Source organism: Malurus melanocephalus, unplaced genomic scaffold, assembly GCF_030028575.1.
Source record: "Malurus melanocephalus ecotype Western Australia unplaced genomic scaffold, MMel_1.1 scaffold_34, whole genome shotgun sequence".
NCBI classification, from domain to species: Eukaryota; Metazoa; Chordata; class Aves; order Passeriformes; family Maluridae; genus Malurus; species Malurus melanocephalus.
Window position 1 is genome coordinate 343196 of NW_026623266.1, and position 17273 is coordinate 360468.

Sequence of the window (17273 nt, forward strand, 5' to 3'; positions counted from 1 at the left end):
TGTCAGGAATTTCAAATTATGTGCTGAGCATGGGGAGGATGGAGGGGACAAAGGGGAGAATGAAAATSAAAGCTGAGAGAAGCAAAATTATTAAGATTATTAAAAGATTTAAGAGAGTCCCATAGTCTCCATGAGTCCCAAAAGGTGTGAGTGACAGCCAGAATTTTGCTGGGGCAATTGGCTGATACCCAGACTGGCAATACCCTGTAGAAAGTGAAAATACAACCACTGCTCACTGTAAATTACAAAGGTAATTCCTTTGCTATTCACTACCCCACTTAAGCTATGGACAACAGCTTGTTTACATTTTATCTTGCTAGGTAGATGGCAAATTCTTTGCAGCACAGACTGATAGGAGGGTAAACACATGCAAGGGGATAGCAGGAGACTGACATGCATTTAGAATAGCATATAAGAGTTCGTGTTTTGCAAGAAAAAGGTTTTGGCAAAAAGATGCGCTTTCTGAGAACACTGATTCCATGTCTTGGTAAGACCTCACACAGAAACACATTGTGTCATTACTCCACAATATCCATCTCAGATACTGACAGAGCTAAGAAGTTTTCATCTCACAAACCCAAATCACTATAAAAGTATAAGGCTCTTTGCAAATTACTTGAAATGGTCAAATAGGGCTTTTATCCAATTTTCTCATTAATGATGCTGTGCTTGTAAGATGGATTTCTCAGCTCATTTCAAGACAGTTTCTCAAGCTTCTTTCTCACCTTGCCAAACCAAAAACACACATCAGGCATGCACAAGGTAGCTGCCAACAAATTCCCAGGAGAAGGCTCTTCCTGCTTACCTGACATACAGTGACCTCTTCTGATTAGTCCTCAGGGAGCCAGAYCCAGAACTCATGCTGTGATTCATCATCTGCTCACGCAGGTCATGGATTTTTGCCTCAAATCGAGCGTACTCTAAGGAGATAAGAAAACCCCAGAGAAGAAAGATATTTTAGTTTTCTTGACCTATATAATCGTTAGGGCTGCTAAATGCAAATTAACATTAAATTAATGAGTGTAAGGCATGTGTTGAAAATCGAGGTCTCWCAGAACCTTGCATTAATTGTGTTATCTTTGGTAAATATATGCCCTTTTTACTGTGGTACCTGAACATTTCAACACCAGCTAGGTGAGGAATCAGATACCTAGACCTGCAGCTTCAGGAAAGGAAAGGAGGTTTAAAGTGTATTAACAGAAACTTTTCAGTCTGTGGAAAGGATGTTGAAGGCGGTTTTCTGCTGCATCATTCCTCCTTCCAAATGATGTGATACCTTGTTAAGGTCAGTGGGACGGTGCACTGAAGTTACTAATGAGTCAAGCAATTACTGTAAAATCCCATCAAAATGAAAGAGGTATTTTCAAGTCCAATTATCCCCAAAGCAGCTGAAAATCCTWGTATGAATCAACCATCTTATTTACTCTGCCCACTGAGGCTTGGGCTCTATTTCTTTTAAATAGATGGAGCAACATCTCAGTCTTAGGGTGGGCGATCCCAGAAACTCCAAATCTGAGCTGCATAACAGTGGCACAGAACTGAGCCCACAACTTCATCCACCTACAGACTTCTGCTGTTAGCTCTGTAAAATGTTGTGACCTTCTGCCCAGCAACTTGGGATCAGCTAGAGCTGTATCACTTGGTGACACTCCTCCCTGACAGGACACAGCCTCAGCAGAGGTGCCTTCAGCTGGCATCTTCCCCTCACTCATCATGTGACCCAATGGGCTGAGTTTTGGTTTGCAAGAAGAAAGGTTGAGGTTTTGGATACAAGATCGAATTCCTTGAAACTGACAATCTCCAGCAGCACAAAGAGCCATAATTCAACCTAAACCAGGGAAATCTACTGATGTGAGCTATAAGACCAAGTTGAGGGGGTGTGCAAAATACATTTCAGTGAGTCAGTGACACTTTGAAGAGTAAGATTTTGCAGACTGATGCCAGCAAAGAGAAGATGATGTTCCCTGCACCTCAATGTTTTATTTCACTAATACCTTCAAAAGMAGGGTCCCTTTCTCCACAGCAAGGCTAAAGCAGAAGTGACACCAGCACACAAGGTTTACTCCCTTAAAGAATGGRGGTACCTCCCACCAGATCACACCATCTCCCAGCTTTAGCAAATAAATCTTTACAGTGCATTTATAACCCATTGGTCTGCATCTTGTTTGTCGCTGTTTGAGCTCCATGAGGATGCTGTAAGACAGCAATATTCACATTTTCTCCTAGAAGAACTCTCAGCATTATTTTTGTTTGATCATTTGCWGCTCCTCCTGGCTCAGTTCCCAGAATGTCTAGATGCTTTGCAACAACGAATTCATTTTATTCATTGCGCTCTAAATTTTCATTGGATMATAACACCTGACCTTTACAAGATCCCACATTTTGCATAGACACCAGCCACCTTCAGGATGGCTTAGCAGAATGGTTTGATTTGAGGCTTTGTGTTTGGGTTTTTTTCCCCTCCTTCTCTCTTGACACATTTTGCCTCCCTTTCCATTGAGCTTCCTTGGCATTACCTCCTCAGTCTGTGAAGCGACAGTGGCTACTTTGCTCATCAKTTGGGAACCACTGCTGTGGCATGAGATTCTTCAGTCTTCCCACATACCTATGACTTCACTGACTGCAACTGAAATGCTGTATGTCAGGAGAAGAGAAACTCCTACATGCAGACTGTATTTYAAATTTATTCTGTAGCTTGTTTCTTGCTCATTCCTTCACCTAGAGAACATCTTTAAACTTYTTCKRRRWTTWAAAACMMMAAWTYCCMRKKGRAMYWARGSTCCTAYAAACCCGTATTGTTTTTSTAAGTGGRGTTTAGTTTTGAAGTGTTTATCCCRGTGTAGGATTTAAGTTTGCTCTATGTGAGACATATTTGTTCTAATCYCCTGCTTTAGAATTTATTTAGTAAATAATCATCTTCTGAGCAAAGCTTATATTTAATAGAAACAAATCTAACATTTCTTCTTGGCAAATAGGAAAGGTGATCTTAAGGACCAAATCTTGCATTTCTCTTCCTCATACRGTATCAGTCCTACACAAATAGAGAGAATATTAAAATTGTAAGGGTTGTTACTAGCTCTCTTTCGTTTATGGTGGATACAYTGAAGAAGACAGTAAACACACAGTGTAATTCAGCTTTTTAATGTTTTACATCTGGGCAATGCCAAAGGTATGAATGATCTACAGCAGAGCAACTTTCCCTTTAATAAGCATCCCCATCCCAGGCTGACTCTGCATGTAAGGTGTGGGAGTAAATCCCAGATTTAGACACCAATCTGGAGAGTGAGAAGAGAGGACTGAAAATCTGACTCTCTCTAGCACAGGATCCAGCTATTTGCAACTTGAACATCAGATACTCAAATGACTACAGCTYGGTCAGATGATCATTATTATCGCCTGTGTTCTGACTTTTGAGCACACTTGAAATTTAACCAGTTTTAACTGATTGTAAACTTTGAATTCAAGAATCTCTCTCTTTCTGGCAGGTCTCTTGAAACCACAAGACATATTACAAATTTTCTAATAAGTGTGTCATGGGAGCTCAAGGTCCTCCTCTCTGCTTAGTATCAAAAATTACTGAACTACTAATGACATTCTGTGACTTTGTTTCTTGAGATTTTTTTTCCTTTGGATTTAAATATATGGATAATTTGAACCCCCCCAGATTTATAGGACTGTATTTTCCTACCACCCCTTCTTCATATTTTTGTGTAAAAAAGACTGAAATGTCCCTTCCCCCTGGCAAATGCCTGGACCAAAAATTGYACAACCATCAATGAGTATTTAACTCCACTCAGATGAACTTCTTTAATCTCAGTCCTCCTAGCTCTCCTATTKATTCCTAGATACTACAGTGACAGATGCATTTGAAATGTGAACAGAAAAAGAAACAGGGATGAGGTAGCTCTGCCTACTGGGAAAGATTCCTTTTTTCTTAACACTTCTTTGTACAATGGGTCATTCCAGGGRAGTTGTTTCCTAATAGCTTCTCACTTGTTAGATGGGAATAAGAACAGTGCTAAAGTTCAGAGAAACACTTCATGCTTCCTTCAAATTCAGCCCTGCATCTAAATAGCACTCTTTCAAGGCTCCTACACAATTAAAAGGATACAGAAGTTGTGACATACTGAGAAAAAATACAATTAAAGCTGATTCACTAATTTCATGCTCTTTGAAAAAAAGGGAGAACAAAAAAAAGTTTCTACTGGAATATTTCATAAGCAAACCTTCAAAAAAWTGCCTTATTACAATCCATCTGCAAAGATCCTACCAGTTGCCTGATTAATAATGATTTAACAACTCTGGTAGYGTAAGAAACTGATAAAGCTACACATAAGGCTAAAAGGGCAAATGGGAGAGCAAAATGTAACCTGTATTGTCYCTGGGGTCACAACTGATGATACCATGGTTTGTGTTGGCCTGTGGCTCTGGGATTGCTGCTGCAAGAAACATAGAAAATGGGGTGAAGAGCTTGTTTAGACACCCCTTTGGAACTGGCCCAGGGCTCCTGACAGTGTAGGTACACCTGAATTTGGCTGTCCCAAAGACACAGAGAGCACTCACWGTCCCTGGAGAGGTGGAGTTAGTGGCACTGGATGTGGCAGAGGAGATTGCTGCTGTGAGCAGTTGTCCAGCTACAGGGAGAGCAAGACCAACTTTCAGGGCTCTGGCACTGCTGTCACAGGCAAATTTACACACTTTACCAAGAGTCTGTTTGCCAATGTTGGCTCTACTCAGCTCTCTGGTCAGTGAGGACAGAGAGAAGAGTCAGCTTGAATTGCTACAACGTGAAGTGCCCCGAAGCCAACCAAGACCAAAACAGAATATTTGTCAAAGAAAGACACCAGTTTGAATAATTAATGTTTGTCTGCTTCAAACATTCCTTAGACTGAATAAATGGACAGGGAGCTGGTGATTTTCCTTCTGCCTCATTCCCACATATTGCCAAGCGCTATATTTAGGACTCATACGTACTCTAACCTTCAAATATTAATTCAATCCATTCCAATGCACGTTGAAAGGACTGGATATATCTCGGGGAGTAAACTTCAAACCCTTTGAAGCTTCTCCTTAGCTCACATGCTGAGAAATCAAAGCAAGGCAAATGGCCAACCCTGTTAAAAAAACATCTAAAACATCAAATCCAAAGAGTACTACACTTCATGTTTACCTGGCCAAGATAAAAAAACTATGATCTACAAAATTTTGCTTAATCTACTTTGGTATCTCAAGGGATGCAGWTACCAAAGTTTTTACTGCTGGAGTKATTTAGATACCTAAAATTCTGCCAACCCATGTACCCACTGTGCATTTGGGCACTGACGTGGTGAGAAGGAATTTTTTACCACACACAGACACCCCTCCCTTTTGAGCTTCGTTRACTCTCTCTGGTGGTCCATGGTCAGACTTGGGATGTGAACTTCTGTGAGTCTGATTACTTAACATTTCAGTCTTTCCACATACCATGGAATACGGTGTGTGGAAAATACCAAATATCTCCAAATATCACGAGTTTGTGAGATCTTTGGTGGATCCAAAGACGTTAAGGACAGTTTRGGATGAATTTTGCGGTGATGTCCTTTCATATATGTGGAGAAAGGACTTCTATTTATAGAAGCAGTATATTGAAATTTTAGTTTAAAATTTTCAAAATGACTTCYGAAATGGCCTAAAAGGCTGACAATACAAGAAATACTTAAAAATACAAAAAAGCTCCTGGAAGTCTGAGAYGCTTTTGAGACACCAAAAATGAACGCAAGAAAGTAAACCTCAAAATAGAATAATTTCTAAATACAAAGATAGCAAAGACAGACATATTATTATATCTGATAGTTTGATACTACTTTTTGGTCATAGAAATAAAGAATAGCTATGTTAAATGAATAAATATTCTGCAGCTTTTCTATGAGAAAAAGTTTCAGGATTTTACAAAGCTACACCACTGTTATTTTTCACTTTTATGTTTATAACAAAGATTGCAGTATTGATTGAATTTAGAGAACATGGTAACAAAAAGGCCCTGATCCTACAACTAAAGCACAGTTAAGAAACTGAAATGCTGACATATAATACAAYAGTGAAAATAACAGTTCAGCAGCCCAGTCCATGTCTTTATCAGCTTGAACACTTTTACTGCTGKTCCCTTTAGAGAGATAGCAATTCTTTCTGCCAGCAGGTAGCAGAATTTGATTCTCTTTGTGAGTGAGGATAAACACTATTTGCTTCTATATGATAAGAGATTTACTAAAAGGTAGAAACTCGAGCTGGAAAGTAAAACTTGAACTGTCCAATTTTAACAGACAATATAGCTTAAACCCCCCCCAAAACACAAACAAACCAGGAAGGTAATAATTAGTGAACTTTATCACCTCAAAAAAAGTGTGTTGAATAGCTCTAGAAACTATAAAAAAGGAATAGCTTCCAGATCAGCTTCTCCACTAATATCAATTGGGCCTAATTTCAGTACATCCAGGCTGCCTTAAGCCTTCTGAGGTTTTCTTCTGTTCTGTTTATGAGAGCACAAAACATATGCTCCTATGACAAGTCATGAACTTATTGCCTTGGACATCTGAAATAGCACTGTGCACAGCACTATTATTATTATACTATTATTTATGCTATTTATGCAAAAACCTTTTTCTTTTGCCTCCTCTTAATTTGGCCTCTTGGCTCAATAGTTTAAGATTTAAAATAACAGAACAAATTTCTTCCTAGAGTGAGTGTTCTTCCGTTTCTGCCCTTTGTTCACAGTGTTGTCCAGACACCAATGTTTTTGTGCTTGGAGGTGAGAGGAAGCAGAGCAGATCAGCACCAAGACTTCTGAGTCCTGGGTGTGGTTCTTGTTTTGCACAGATTTACAGTGTGAAGCTGTGTGAGTCAGAACAGATCTCATCACACTGTGACAGCTACAGCAGAGATGTGGCTGCAAGATTCACGTCGTGTCTTTGGCTAAGCCTGCCAAGTGCCCAGCATCCCACAGCCCTGGAAGCCTTTGAAACTCATGTAACACACATGAAAAGAGAAAGAGTGTGCAAAAAAGACATGAACTGATAATACCAGTATTTTATGTCTTCTGTTTAGAAATTTTATTTTAATATTTGAGTATCTTTTTTTTTAAATGATCAGGGGTTCACTTCTATAGCTGTCTGACATTGCAGGCATTTACACAGGAGGTTAATGATGGTGAAAAATCTTTGTGGTAATCTGTGGTCATTTTGTAAGAAACAAACATACAATGGTTAGGAGCAGTTCACTGTACCTTTTTGGTTCTTTTATCTGCCTCTGCCATGTCTGATGCTGGCCACTGCCAGGGATGGACGTAGTTTCTACAAGGCTGACTTTGGGTATTATATTTTATGGCAAATACTATGCTTTTGATAAGTAAAAAAAATCAGATTTAATATCAGATAAATTCATGACTCAACAGGAAGAAGCTGCACACAATTCTGATGCAGCAGTGGGGACTTGGAGAATTGACTGGAGACACTGGTGCTCAAAAAGCCTTGCTCCATTCATGATGCACTGAGTAACAGAACAAGTGATGCTGCTATTTATTATCAGTCATATAGTTCCCTTGAGCTCACTCAAAGGAAATGAAAACCACAGATTTCAATACTGGGGAAGGGAAGATGCATTTAAATTTTATTAGTTTTTATTACTTTGAATATATCTACCTGTTTTTATTGAAATATTTTCCATACCTTTCTTCAGTCACCTTTCAAAATTAATGACACAGGCATATTTACTGATTTTAATGATTGCTTTGTCCTTTAAAACTTCAGCACAGCAGRGCTATTCATGTCTTTATTCTTTGATATTGGTTGGTTGTGTTTCTTATCAATATACAGGTATTTACACTTCAGCCTGTCTTCTAATTAAAATTTCACCCAATGTATTTGTTCTGTAGCTGGATTCATTGCCTGAATATCAGCATTAAATTTATTTTCATTTGCTTTATTACTGAATATAATGCTTTTTCCATGTGTTGCAACATTAGATACAGCCCTCATTTTGTGTTAGTAGTGAATAGAAATACCCCTGAAAAGATATCTTCCTTCCATGATACATTCAGGAGTCTAATAACATGTTCTACTTTTAGTCACAAGGAATATAATTCCAAGCCCAATTAGTCTCTAGAACTTCTTCCTCCTAATGAAAGAGATGTACTAAAATAAATCAAGCTATTAGTGAGTGACAAGGACTGTGKATCCTACTGAGATATTATTCTACCTGCTCCCTTAAAGGCTGTCCTCGGTCCATGAAGGGTCAGCTTGGACCTTCTTGGCTGGAAATTTCTGCAACTTCTTCCAACCACTGAAGAAAGCTGCAAGCAACTCAATAGCTTTTGAAAATAACCTCTTACAAGACTCTGAGGAGCTTTATCCTGCACTGAATTTTACTGCATTCTCAAAAATTATCTCCCTGTTATTTTAACTGATGCACCCTGAACTAAACAGCACCGTTTGGGGCACTTTCTCAAGTTCCCTGAGGCCCAGACCAAGTTAACATTTTGGATAACGTTGTGTGTGCACATGTCCAACATGGGGCAAGGCAAATAAAGAGCAGAGTTTCAGATCTGAAACAACCACACCCCTACACATGGTCTGCCTTGGAAGCACAGCGTGAAATCTTGGAAAAGCTGGACACATCACTTCAGCCCTGGCACACCATCCTCACCCAGCAGAGCAGCTTATGTCTCATTAACCTTGATAGCTCTGTAGGAATTGTACTGCACTGTCTTGTACAGTGCAGACACATTTCAACATATCTCTGATGTTTTAGGCACAAAATCACTCTGTCAAGGTAGAAAAAAATGGAAGAAGGCACTTCTCTGCCTTGGAATCCTCTTTCTTCACCAAATATTTATGTGAGATATTGCAGAGGAAYAAAGCCTACTTTCTATTAATAGCTCAGCTAATTCATTTAGCTATTTTGTCGCTTCAGGCTAGTAGTGGAAGACCATATTTTCAGACATTTACTCAATTTCCATGATCCCCCATCCCAGATCATTGCCCTGGAGCATTTGTTACTTATTATTTTTGCTTCTTTGTTTTTTTTCTTGCCTCTGCTTTTTACCAAGTGTAGTTGCATTCCTTGGGAGTTGAGCATATTACACTGATTCACCATATCTTAACAAAGATGCCAGCTTAGCTTGCCTAAGACCTAAGAAGAAACAACACAGAGCTGACCCACCTCAGGAATTATATCAGAATCTTTTTGAAATAAAACTGGAAATGTAGATCAGTCTGACCTGCCCAATGAAAAAAAAAAACCAGACACTGCTAAATCAAGGCTGAAAATTCCCAAGTGAAATTCTATGAAAACTTACACAAAAACTTTCACAGCTAAGACATCACATGCCAGTTTTGTGCTTATACTCCATGAAATTCTGATACACTCAGAGTGGGAAGAGATAAAAAAGAGGTTCTTAAAAGAGACTTTGAGGAAAAAAAAGGTTTCTTTCTGAAACTTGAGTGATGTAGAAGCTAATGTGATTTTATTAATTCCATAAACCAGCATAAAAGTTGTAGCCTACAGTAAAAAAAATCTCAAAATCACAACCCACAAATCATTTAAAATCATTATAAGCCAAAGCAGAAAATTAAACAGYAGCAAGAATACCAGTAGTGCTAAGGTAATTATTCATAGAAAATGACAGTCTTACTGACTAACAAAAATACAGAGATCAGATGGAMCATCAGTAACAGAAACAGAATCTTGGCAAAAGTGTTATGAAAATAAACATGGATACACTTCCTTAAGCTGAACTGTTTTGCTATTMTGATTAATACCCTTCCCTAACATTGAAGAGGCCATTAATAAATGATTCACTCCTTGATTTCCAAATCTGCCAGGTAAAACTACCTCTCCCCATAACTGTCACTTTCCTACACTCAGCTGTGCTGCTCTTCCAGTCAAGAATATCTTCAGTTGTCTCCTAARGTCATCTGGGATAGTCTATTGAATTAAAAAGAAGAATTCAGAAACAAAACTATCACCATTTTCACCATTTAAAAGAAACAATCCCAAATAACCTGAACAAAAAAGAAGAACATGGATAAAAACATTCCCACTTGTGTATTGATTTTGAGAGGCAATAATGAGAGCAGCTGCAGAATTGTATAARTTTGCTAGAGCTTCCTGATTAAAGGGGGATTACTGTTTCTAATCAAATAGGTAACAGGGAATGGTTCAGCACATTACAAGCTTGAATGAATTTAAAAGAGACAAATACATATATTACCTCAGGATAAGTCATRCTTCCTGCATCCCTCTTAGCTTATTATAGGGAATTTTTTGAGTCCTCTGCAGTATGTCATGCACTTATCCACTAATTAGAAATGGAAGATGTAGCTACGGCCTGGATGCTCAGAAATGTTGGTTAACTTGAGCATCAGATCACGTGAAATTGGACTAATGTCTGAAAAAGCACTGTAATACCACTAAATGCCTTGCAATTACTGTGGATATCGTTGACCTCATCATTCACAGAACTACCAAAACCCACCCTTATGGCATAAAAGATTTAGCTGGAAAAGGTCTCCTAAATCAAGTCCAAGTCTTGCTTTTACAGTAAAAAAAAACCAACCTAAAATACTGTGCACAAACTGTTGAAGCACTTTCCTACAGTAAGTTCCATTTTGGCATTTCCCAGCTGTGGATGGCCACTCACAGCACCCAGTTCTCAAACGGGCAGACTCATTGTTCCGGCTCAACATGGCTGAAGCCAACTTATTGGCTTTTACCCCAGCACAGTTCCTCTGTGTAAATTGCTCTTTTCCATTGTATATTGATCTCATGACAGATTTAGAGAGAAAACACAATTTCACCCACCAATTACCATTTTGCTAAATAAACAATCCAATCACAGTTAACAAAGAAAATATCAGAGTCAGTCCTACAGGAAGCAGATCTTGGCTGTGCTGGTGAGCCATGTTACAGGCAAGTATTATAGATCAATAGAAAATGGAGGTGCCACCTGATAGCCAGGCTTCTTATATTCTTCCATCATTCTCATGAGCATCCCAGAATAAGAATGGCAACCTCAACAACTTTTCCCAAGGACCAGTTGTTTGCTCTCTGGAGTAAGTGAAGACTTTGTTATCCTTGTGTGCTGGGTGTTATTGGTTTATCAGTGTTTTACATTACCTTACAGAAAGCTAGTTTAATGCATCTATATCTATATATATTGATATCTATCTATCTATCTATCTATCTATCTATCTATCTATCTACATTTCAAGCTGCCTTCTCCAAAGCTCTCTGATTTTCTGCTTCACTGTTTGTGACTGGTCAGGATGATCCAGGTAGAGAAACACAGTGGATCAAGATGATACAAGATGATGCTTATGATATTTATGATTAAACAGCATTTAGCACTAATAGATGTCACATCCATACATCTTTCAGTTTGGGCATGGAATGAACAAATCCAATTAATACTTTAGAATTTCTTTTGAGAAGCATGAAAGATTTAAGTTTCCTATACACACTCTTCCAAGAAAGAGATGTATTCAGATCAWATGAGAGAATCAGGCAAGACCATCTGTGAGTGTATTATGGCCTGGGATTTGTGATCAAGTTCCTAAATGCCGTCTGTGCTGGGACACYTGACTGCACTTTCTGAAGCAACTGGAGATGATTTAGCTTAGACTGCAATGCTAAAGGGCTGTATCAAATTGCACTGCCTAGCATTTTCCAAGGACAAACAGGACTCTCCTACATGGACRCCAGAAACTTTCAGTTGGAGCATGAGCCTGATTTCTCAGAAGTAACAGGAGACAGAGAGATTGCCAGTGAGTGAGCAGAAAGTCCTTGGGGACCCTTGAGTCACGATKAGATCTTTTTACAGATATTTGCTAATTTGTCATTAAAGATCCTCAAAGATGGAGACRTTTCAACCACTCCAAACAGTCTATTCTTTTGGTTCTTTCTGCTTTCTGCAGCTGCATTTTTTCCCTAATGTCTCATCTTAAACATTTTTGGTGCTTTTTAAGACCGTCTGTTCTAATTTACAATGAATATAAGAACAATGTGGCAAACTGAAATATTTAAAGACTAACACTATGATAAAATTACAAAAAGTAATGAAAAAAAAGGAACACAGCCAAACAGGCATGCAGGGAAGGTTTTGCAAAGGTAAACCTTTTGAAAAAGTCTGGAAGTGTCAGAAATGAAAACTTARAGAAAATTACTGTATTATACTAGCTCTTGACATATAAATTAATGGGATAAAAGATTTGGGCAGGTTCTTTAGCCTCTTCAAGGGGCTGGCTGGTCTCAGAGCAGACTGTTCTCCAGGGTGAGTTACCTTTTCATCTTGTTTTACTTCCAGGGCAAAGCATGGCGCTGCATGCACAACAAGAAGGAAGATCAAATCTTTTTGTGCACAAAAACGAATTGGGACAGATGAAGCTCATTACTGCCAGTGGCCTACATGCTACAAAAWGGGTTAGTATTGCTACAAAAACCTTTTTAGTGTGTCCCTGTAATTAGCACAAGAGTACTATTATTGTAATTAAATGAATCCCCTAGTACCTAGTGCAATGTTCACGGCTTTAAGCAGGTTAATGTGAAAATTAATTTGTGCTAATTCACACAAGATCAGTGATGCCCACACCAATCTGGCTGCAGTGGCATTTTGTGAAATAACAGTATTTTCTTGTTGACTCGCACAAGGCACTGAAACTTCAAGAATTTCATATAAATCCATTTTAGCTTTCACTTGGGATGAACCTGTTGTGATAGTTTTCCATCTTCTTGGGATAAATGTATTGTGAAACTCACTCCTAAGTGAGTAAGTGATGTACTAACTCTTGACATACATTAATGGGACAAAAGATTTGGGCAGGTTCTYTAGCCTCCTCAAGGGGCTGGATGGTCTCAGAAAAGACTGTTTTCTAGAATGAGTTACCTTTTCATCTTGTTTGACTTCTAGGGCAAAGCATGGTGCTGCATGTACACAAGAAAGAAGACAGAATTTTTTTGTGCACAAAACATTAGGTCCAATAGACTGTAGGATAATTCAGAGGGATTTGAATTCTTCTCAAGTTAGTCATGGGCAAGATAATAAAATATAACTAGCTCGAGGACWGAGAGAGAACATGGTTGAAGTCAAGCCATAGCAGAGGGCAATTCAGTGTTMAGGAATAAGAAGAAAGAAGATAACTTGTTTCTGTGCTCACTGCTTATTATTCCTCCAGTAAAATGTAACACCTTGCAGTGGACAGACAATTTATATTCCCTATTTTCTTTAGTGTGCAGAAACACTGTCATCACCTGTCAGCACAATAAGGCAAATTAAGCTTCACAGCTCGAACTAAATTGTCTTGTAGTTGTGACTATTGCACTTTCTGGACAGTGATTGGCTATGCTAGGAATGGTTAATTAGGGCTTTTTTTGCTCTCTTTTTTTTTGTGTTGAATTACCTTCTGCATATTGCCTGGCTTGCCTTTCTTCAGAAGACTGCAGCCCCACATGAGTGGTTTTTGTGCACATCTACAACCATCACTCCCTAAGTTCAAATCTGCAGCCTTTGGTCACCCTCCTGCAGACGTGTGCTACCAMAATAACATGAAGGCAACACAGCAGAATCTTCACAATCTAATCCCGTTCCCAGATCCCTTCTTGTTCCCTGGCCTCTCACCCACCACCTCCAGATGGGCAGATGACAGGGCGAATCGTAAAGGCTGAGCTCAGCCTGTTGGGGTTAATCTCCAGGGACCCTAAAGACAGGCTCACCCACAGCTCAGTTCGGGGCCACCATCCTCCAGGGAACCTACCCTACCCCCTGAGTCCAGAGGAGCCTGGTGCACCCATCTCCTTGCCCTTGCCAATAACAGCARGTTCTGAGGCCCTTCTGTCCTGTCTGCTCAACACAACAAACCAAAGCTCAGACTTTCCCTCTCTTGACCCTTTCGGCTGTACCCTTGGAATACAACTTCACAGAACGCTGCATTTAATKGTGATACTAAACTGTGTCTCTGCCCCCACTGCCTCATCAGTCCCCATCTGTTGATGGGATGAGAGTTAAGGATTAGCTCTGTGTTTTAGTGTAACAGTGGGCTCAGTCAGTTCTGACAAGGAGATGGATACAAGCGGGTAGAGGAGAGATTTTCTTCACAGCTTTCCCAGCCCCTGCATAGCAAGGAAGGCCTCAAAGCTTCAGGTTTTCCAGTTCCTCCACCCCGTTTTCTGTTCCCTGGGCTCATCCATAACCTCACCAGAGGCTAAGTGAGAGCCAGGCATCTTCCCTGAGCTCCTACAGCCCTCAGTATGCAGAGGCTGRGGGAAAACAGCTCTTCTGCACTTAAACTGCCCCACACGTGTCAGAGTGCCCTGTGCCTTGTTCTTTGCTCGTCCAGAGGGGCTGATCTCTGCACCTCTTTCCTTCTTTGAGTTTTCTGCCTCACCTCTCCACCATTCCTCTTAAATTACCTGTAAAATAGTTTTTAAAGAATATGTAAGCCTGCTTTCTCCTCCTTCCCTTCAGCATCACTGCTCTTTTGTCTGTTTCCCAAAGTCTTCAGTGTCCTACCCACTCCAGATCTGGCAGGGTCATGAACTGTTTGAGAACCACGTAAATTGGATTTTCCTTTTTAYATATGAAGCTGTTTGTTTTTCTCCCTTTTCCCTAAATTCTGCCAGGCACTGAGCTTGTTGGGTCCAATTTGTCTCCATTCTTACATCAGATATCCATCTGAAGAGTGGCCCATTATGATCTCAGGTGCATTTTGCTACCATTATTTTAATTTTCCTTTTCACAAGGCCACTTAGTTGAAAATCAAGTGAGGGGAGGCTGAGCTGGGAGAGAAAACAATAAAGTGAATAAAGGGCAGCAAAACAACCTTGTTTTTCTACCAAATGTGATGCAAAGCTCCCTGGAATCTAGGTAAGGCACACTGGCTTAGACAGTTCAATTTTTTAATATTGTTTAAAAAGGAATTGTAAATGTGTAAAACTGCAAAGGACAACAGATGAAGTTTTGTATTTTCTTAAAGATAAMCAGAAAGCTGAGAATACCTTGCCATTTTGAGCTAAGAAGACACATCTGAAGAGGTCTTARTGACACTGCAAACACAGCTCTAAAATCTTTTACAGTCAACTTTCAACAGGGCATAATAGTTCTGTTCATTACAAAAAAAAATGTGTCTTTGAAATTATGAGCCTACTTTGACTTTCATGTGTTATTAGCTCTCAGTAGAACTGAAGCATTTAAATTGATTGTAATGAGACATGAGCAGACTCTATTATGGCAGCAAACCATTCCTGTTTGGAGATGGCTGGCACAGGAGGCCTCTAAAAGCATCCCACAGGCAGCAAGGATCGTGCACTGACAAAGGGAAACAAAAACTAGCTTTGGAGAGGTCTGCCATGCAGCTGGCACTGCTGAGCAGGATGTGCCAAGCAGCTGCTCTGAAGGCAAAGGAGGGCAGCACGCTTCAAAGGGTGGGAAGGGGCACTGAGGGAAGTGCCCATTAAATGCACACATGTTTTTAAATGCATACGAATGAATTTCCACCAGATGCTAAAACAGGAAGAATTAAACCTCTCGTTARAAAAGCAAAACCAAATTAAAGCAAGGTTCTCAAACAATAATAATAATAATACTCACTACTCACATATCTCTCTGACACCAGGATGCTGAAGATGAATCTATTCTGAGAATTGTAAGACTTCTTATCTTGTGACTTCTAGCTCAGATCCTTCATCTTCAAAAGCCTCTCTCACCCCTATCAACCTTTTCTAGTTTCTGCTACTACATTAAATATAATTCAATGAAGGACCTATATCACAGACTCTATTACTCTWTTCTCTCCTCATCTTTTTCCATTTCTATGCTATCTAATTATGCCAACAATGTGGAATAGCCTCTCACAATTACCCTGTTTTCATGAAGAATTTCACAGCTCTATGACCGCTGTTGAAGCTCGCTCATGTATATACACATCCTTCTGTTTATTCATTTCTAGTGCTTGTATAACCCAAATTTCTAAGGCAAGTAACCTGAAAAAAAAAAGGATTATGAAATACTCTGAAGAGAAACCATTGCAAATGTGACAGCTGCTAAGAATCACTATGACTTTCATATTCCTCCTTCCCCTAGAGGTTACTATTGTTGCTGGCTGAGGAAACAGCTGTAGCGTGCTCACCAAGGGCAGAAAAGGCCTGGAGAAGACAGATTTGCCCTTTGGCAGTTTGATGTCTTGCTGGAAAGCTTGTCAACCTTATTTACATTTTAATTTSCATGCCAGCCTCTACCAGGTTTTATATTCACATTCTGCTTTAAAGTATCTCCTTCATTATAATCACAATGACCTTTACATGTCTTTCCCCATTAGCCTCTGGGCTGCAGTCCCTGCTCAGTGGGCTATCCAGGGACTAGCAGCAAGAAATGTCAGGCTAAGCATGACTTTTATCCAAATAGTTGGCTGTTTGTAAGGGAAACCTTTTTTTTTTTAAAAAAAAAAAAAAAAGGTATTTTTCGAAGGAGATTAAAGAGTGGTGTGGGCAAGGGTCACACCCTGATAAAGGAGAGGTGAGAGAAAATCCCTTCCTGTAAGACTGGAGCAAAASTGGTAATGGGCATCACCTGACAGTGGCTACCCTCGGGAGCAAAGAAGGCAGGAGGGATGAAATTGGGCAGTGACTGATTGCTATTGACATTATTTTTACYGACAGACTGACAACAGAACTTGGCAGGATTACGCTCCTGGCTCGTTCAGAGAAGCACTGCCATAAACATGCCCTGCTCCAAATAAATCAGAGCACAGGCACAGAAKTACTGTGTGAGCATTAGCCCCCAGACTGTCAAGCTGCTACAAAAATGCATGTTTTTTCTTACATTCAAAATAATGCCAGTTGAAAACATACACAGATTATTCAAGGTTTTATGAGCACTGCAAGGCACCTYTCAGGCATTACAGAAGAGACTTTAGCAAATACATTTTAATCAAGTAAAGCTTTCAAAACTGCTGAAGTATCCTTGGCATAGAGACTGGTGTTTTTGTAGTTACAGGCTAATCCTGACTTTCTGACGAATTCACCCGTTCAGGATTTCCAAATACAGAAGCATCCTCTTCTCAAAGTACAGAGAACACTTCTGGGGATATGGATATCATAAATGATTTCAGATTCCATAACTTATATATTTCTGATTAATTTTGATAAACATTAACATATAAAAAAAGTTTTGTAACCTAGGATTATGAACAGACATTGTAAGAATGAGGCCAAGGTGGGCTATACTGCTCAGGGTTAAATGAAATACCATA

At 39.5% G+C, this 17273-nt stretch overlaps 1 protein-coding gene across 5 annotated transcripts in view; it reads right to left on the reverse strand.

Annotated features, from left to right (window-relative positions):
* DLG2 (discs large MAGUK scaffold protein 2) overlaps positions 1–17273 on the reverse strand; it is a 307910-nt gene that overhangs the window by 84441 nt on the left and 206196 nt on the right. For all 5 annotated transcript variants that reach the window (XM_057364043.1, XM_057364044.1, XM_057364042.1 and 2 more), the window contains one exon: positions 806–920. In XM_057364043.1, the coding sequence (XP_057220026.1) occupies positions 806–920 (115 nt within the window). The remainder of the gene's footprint in view (positions 1–805; positions 921–17273) is intronic.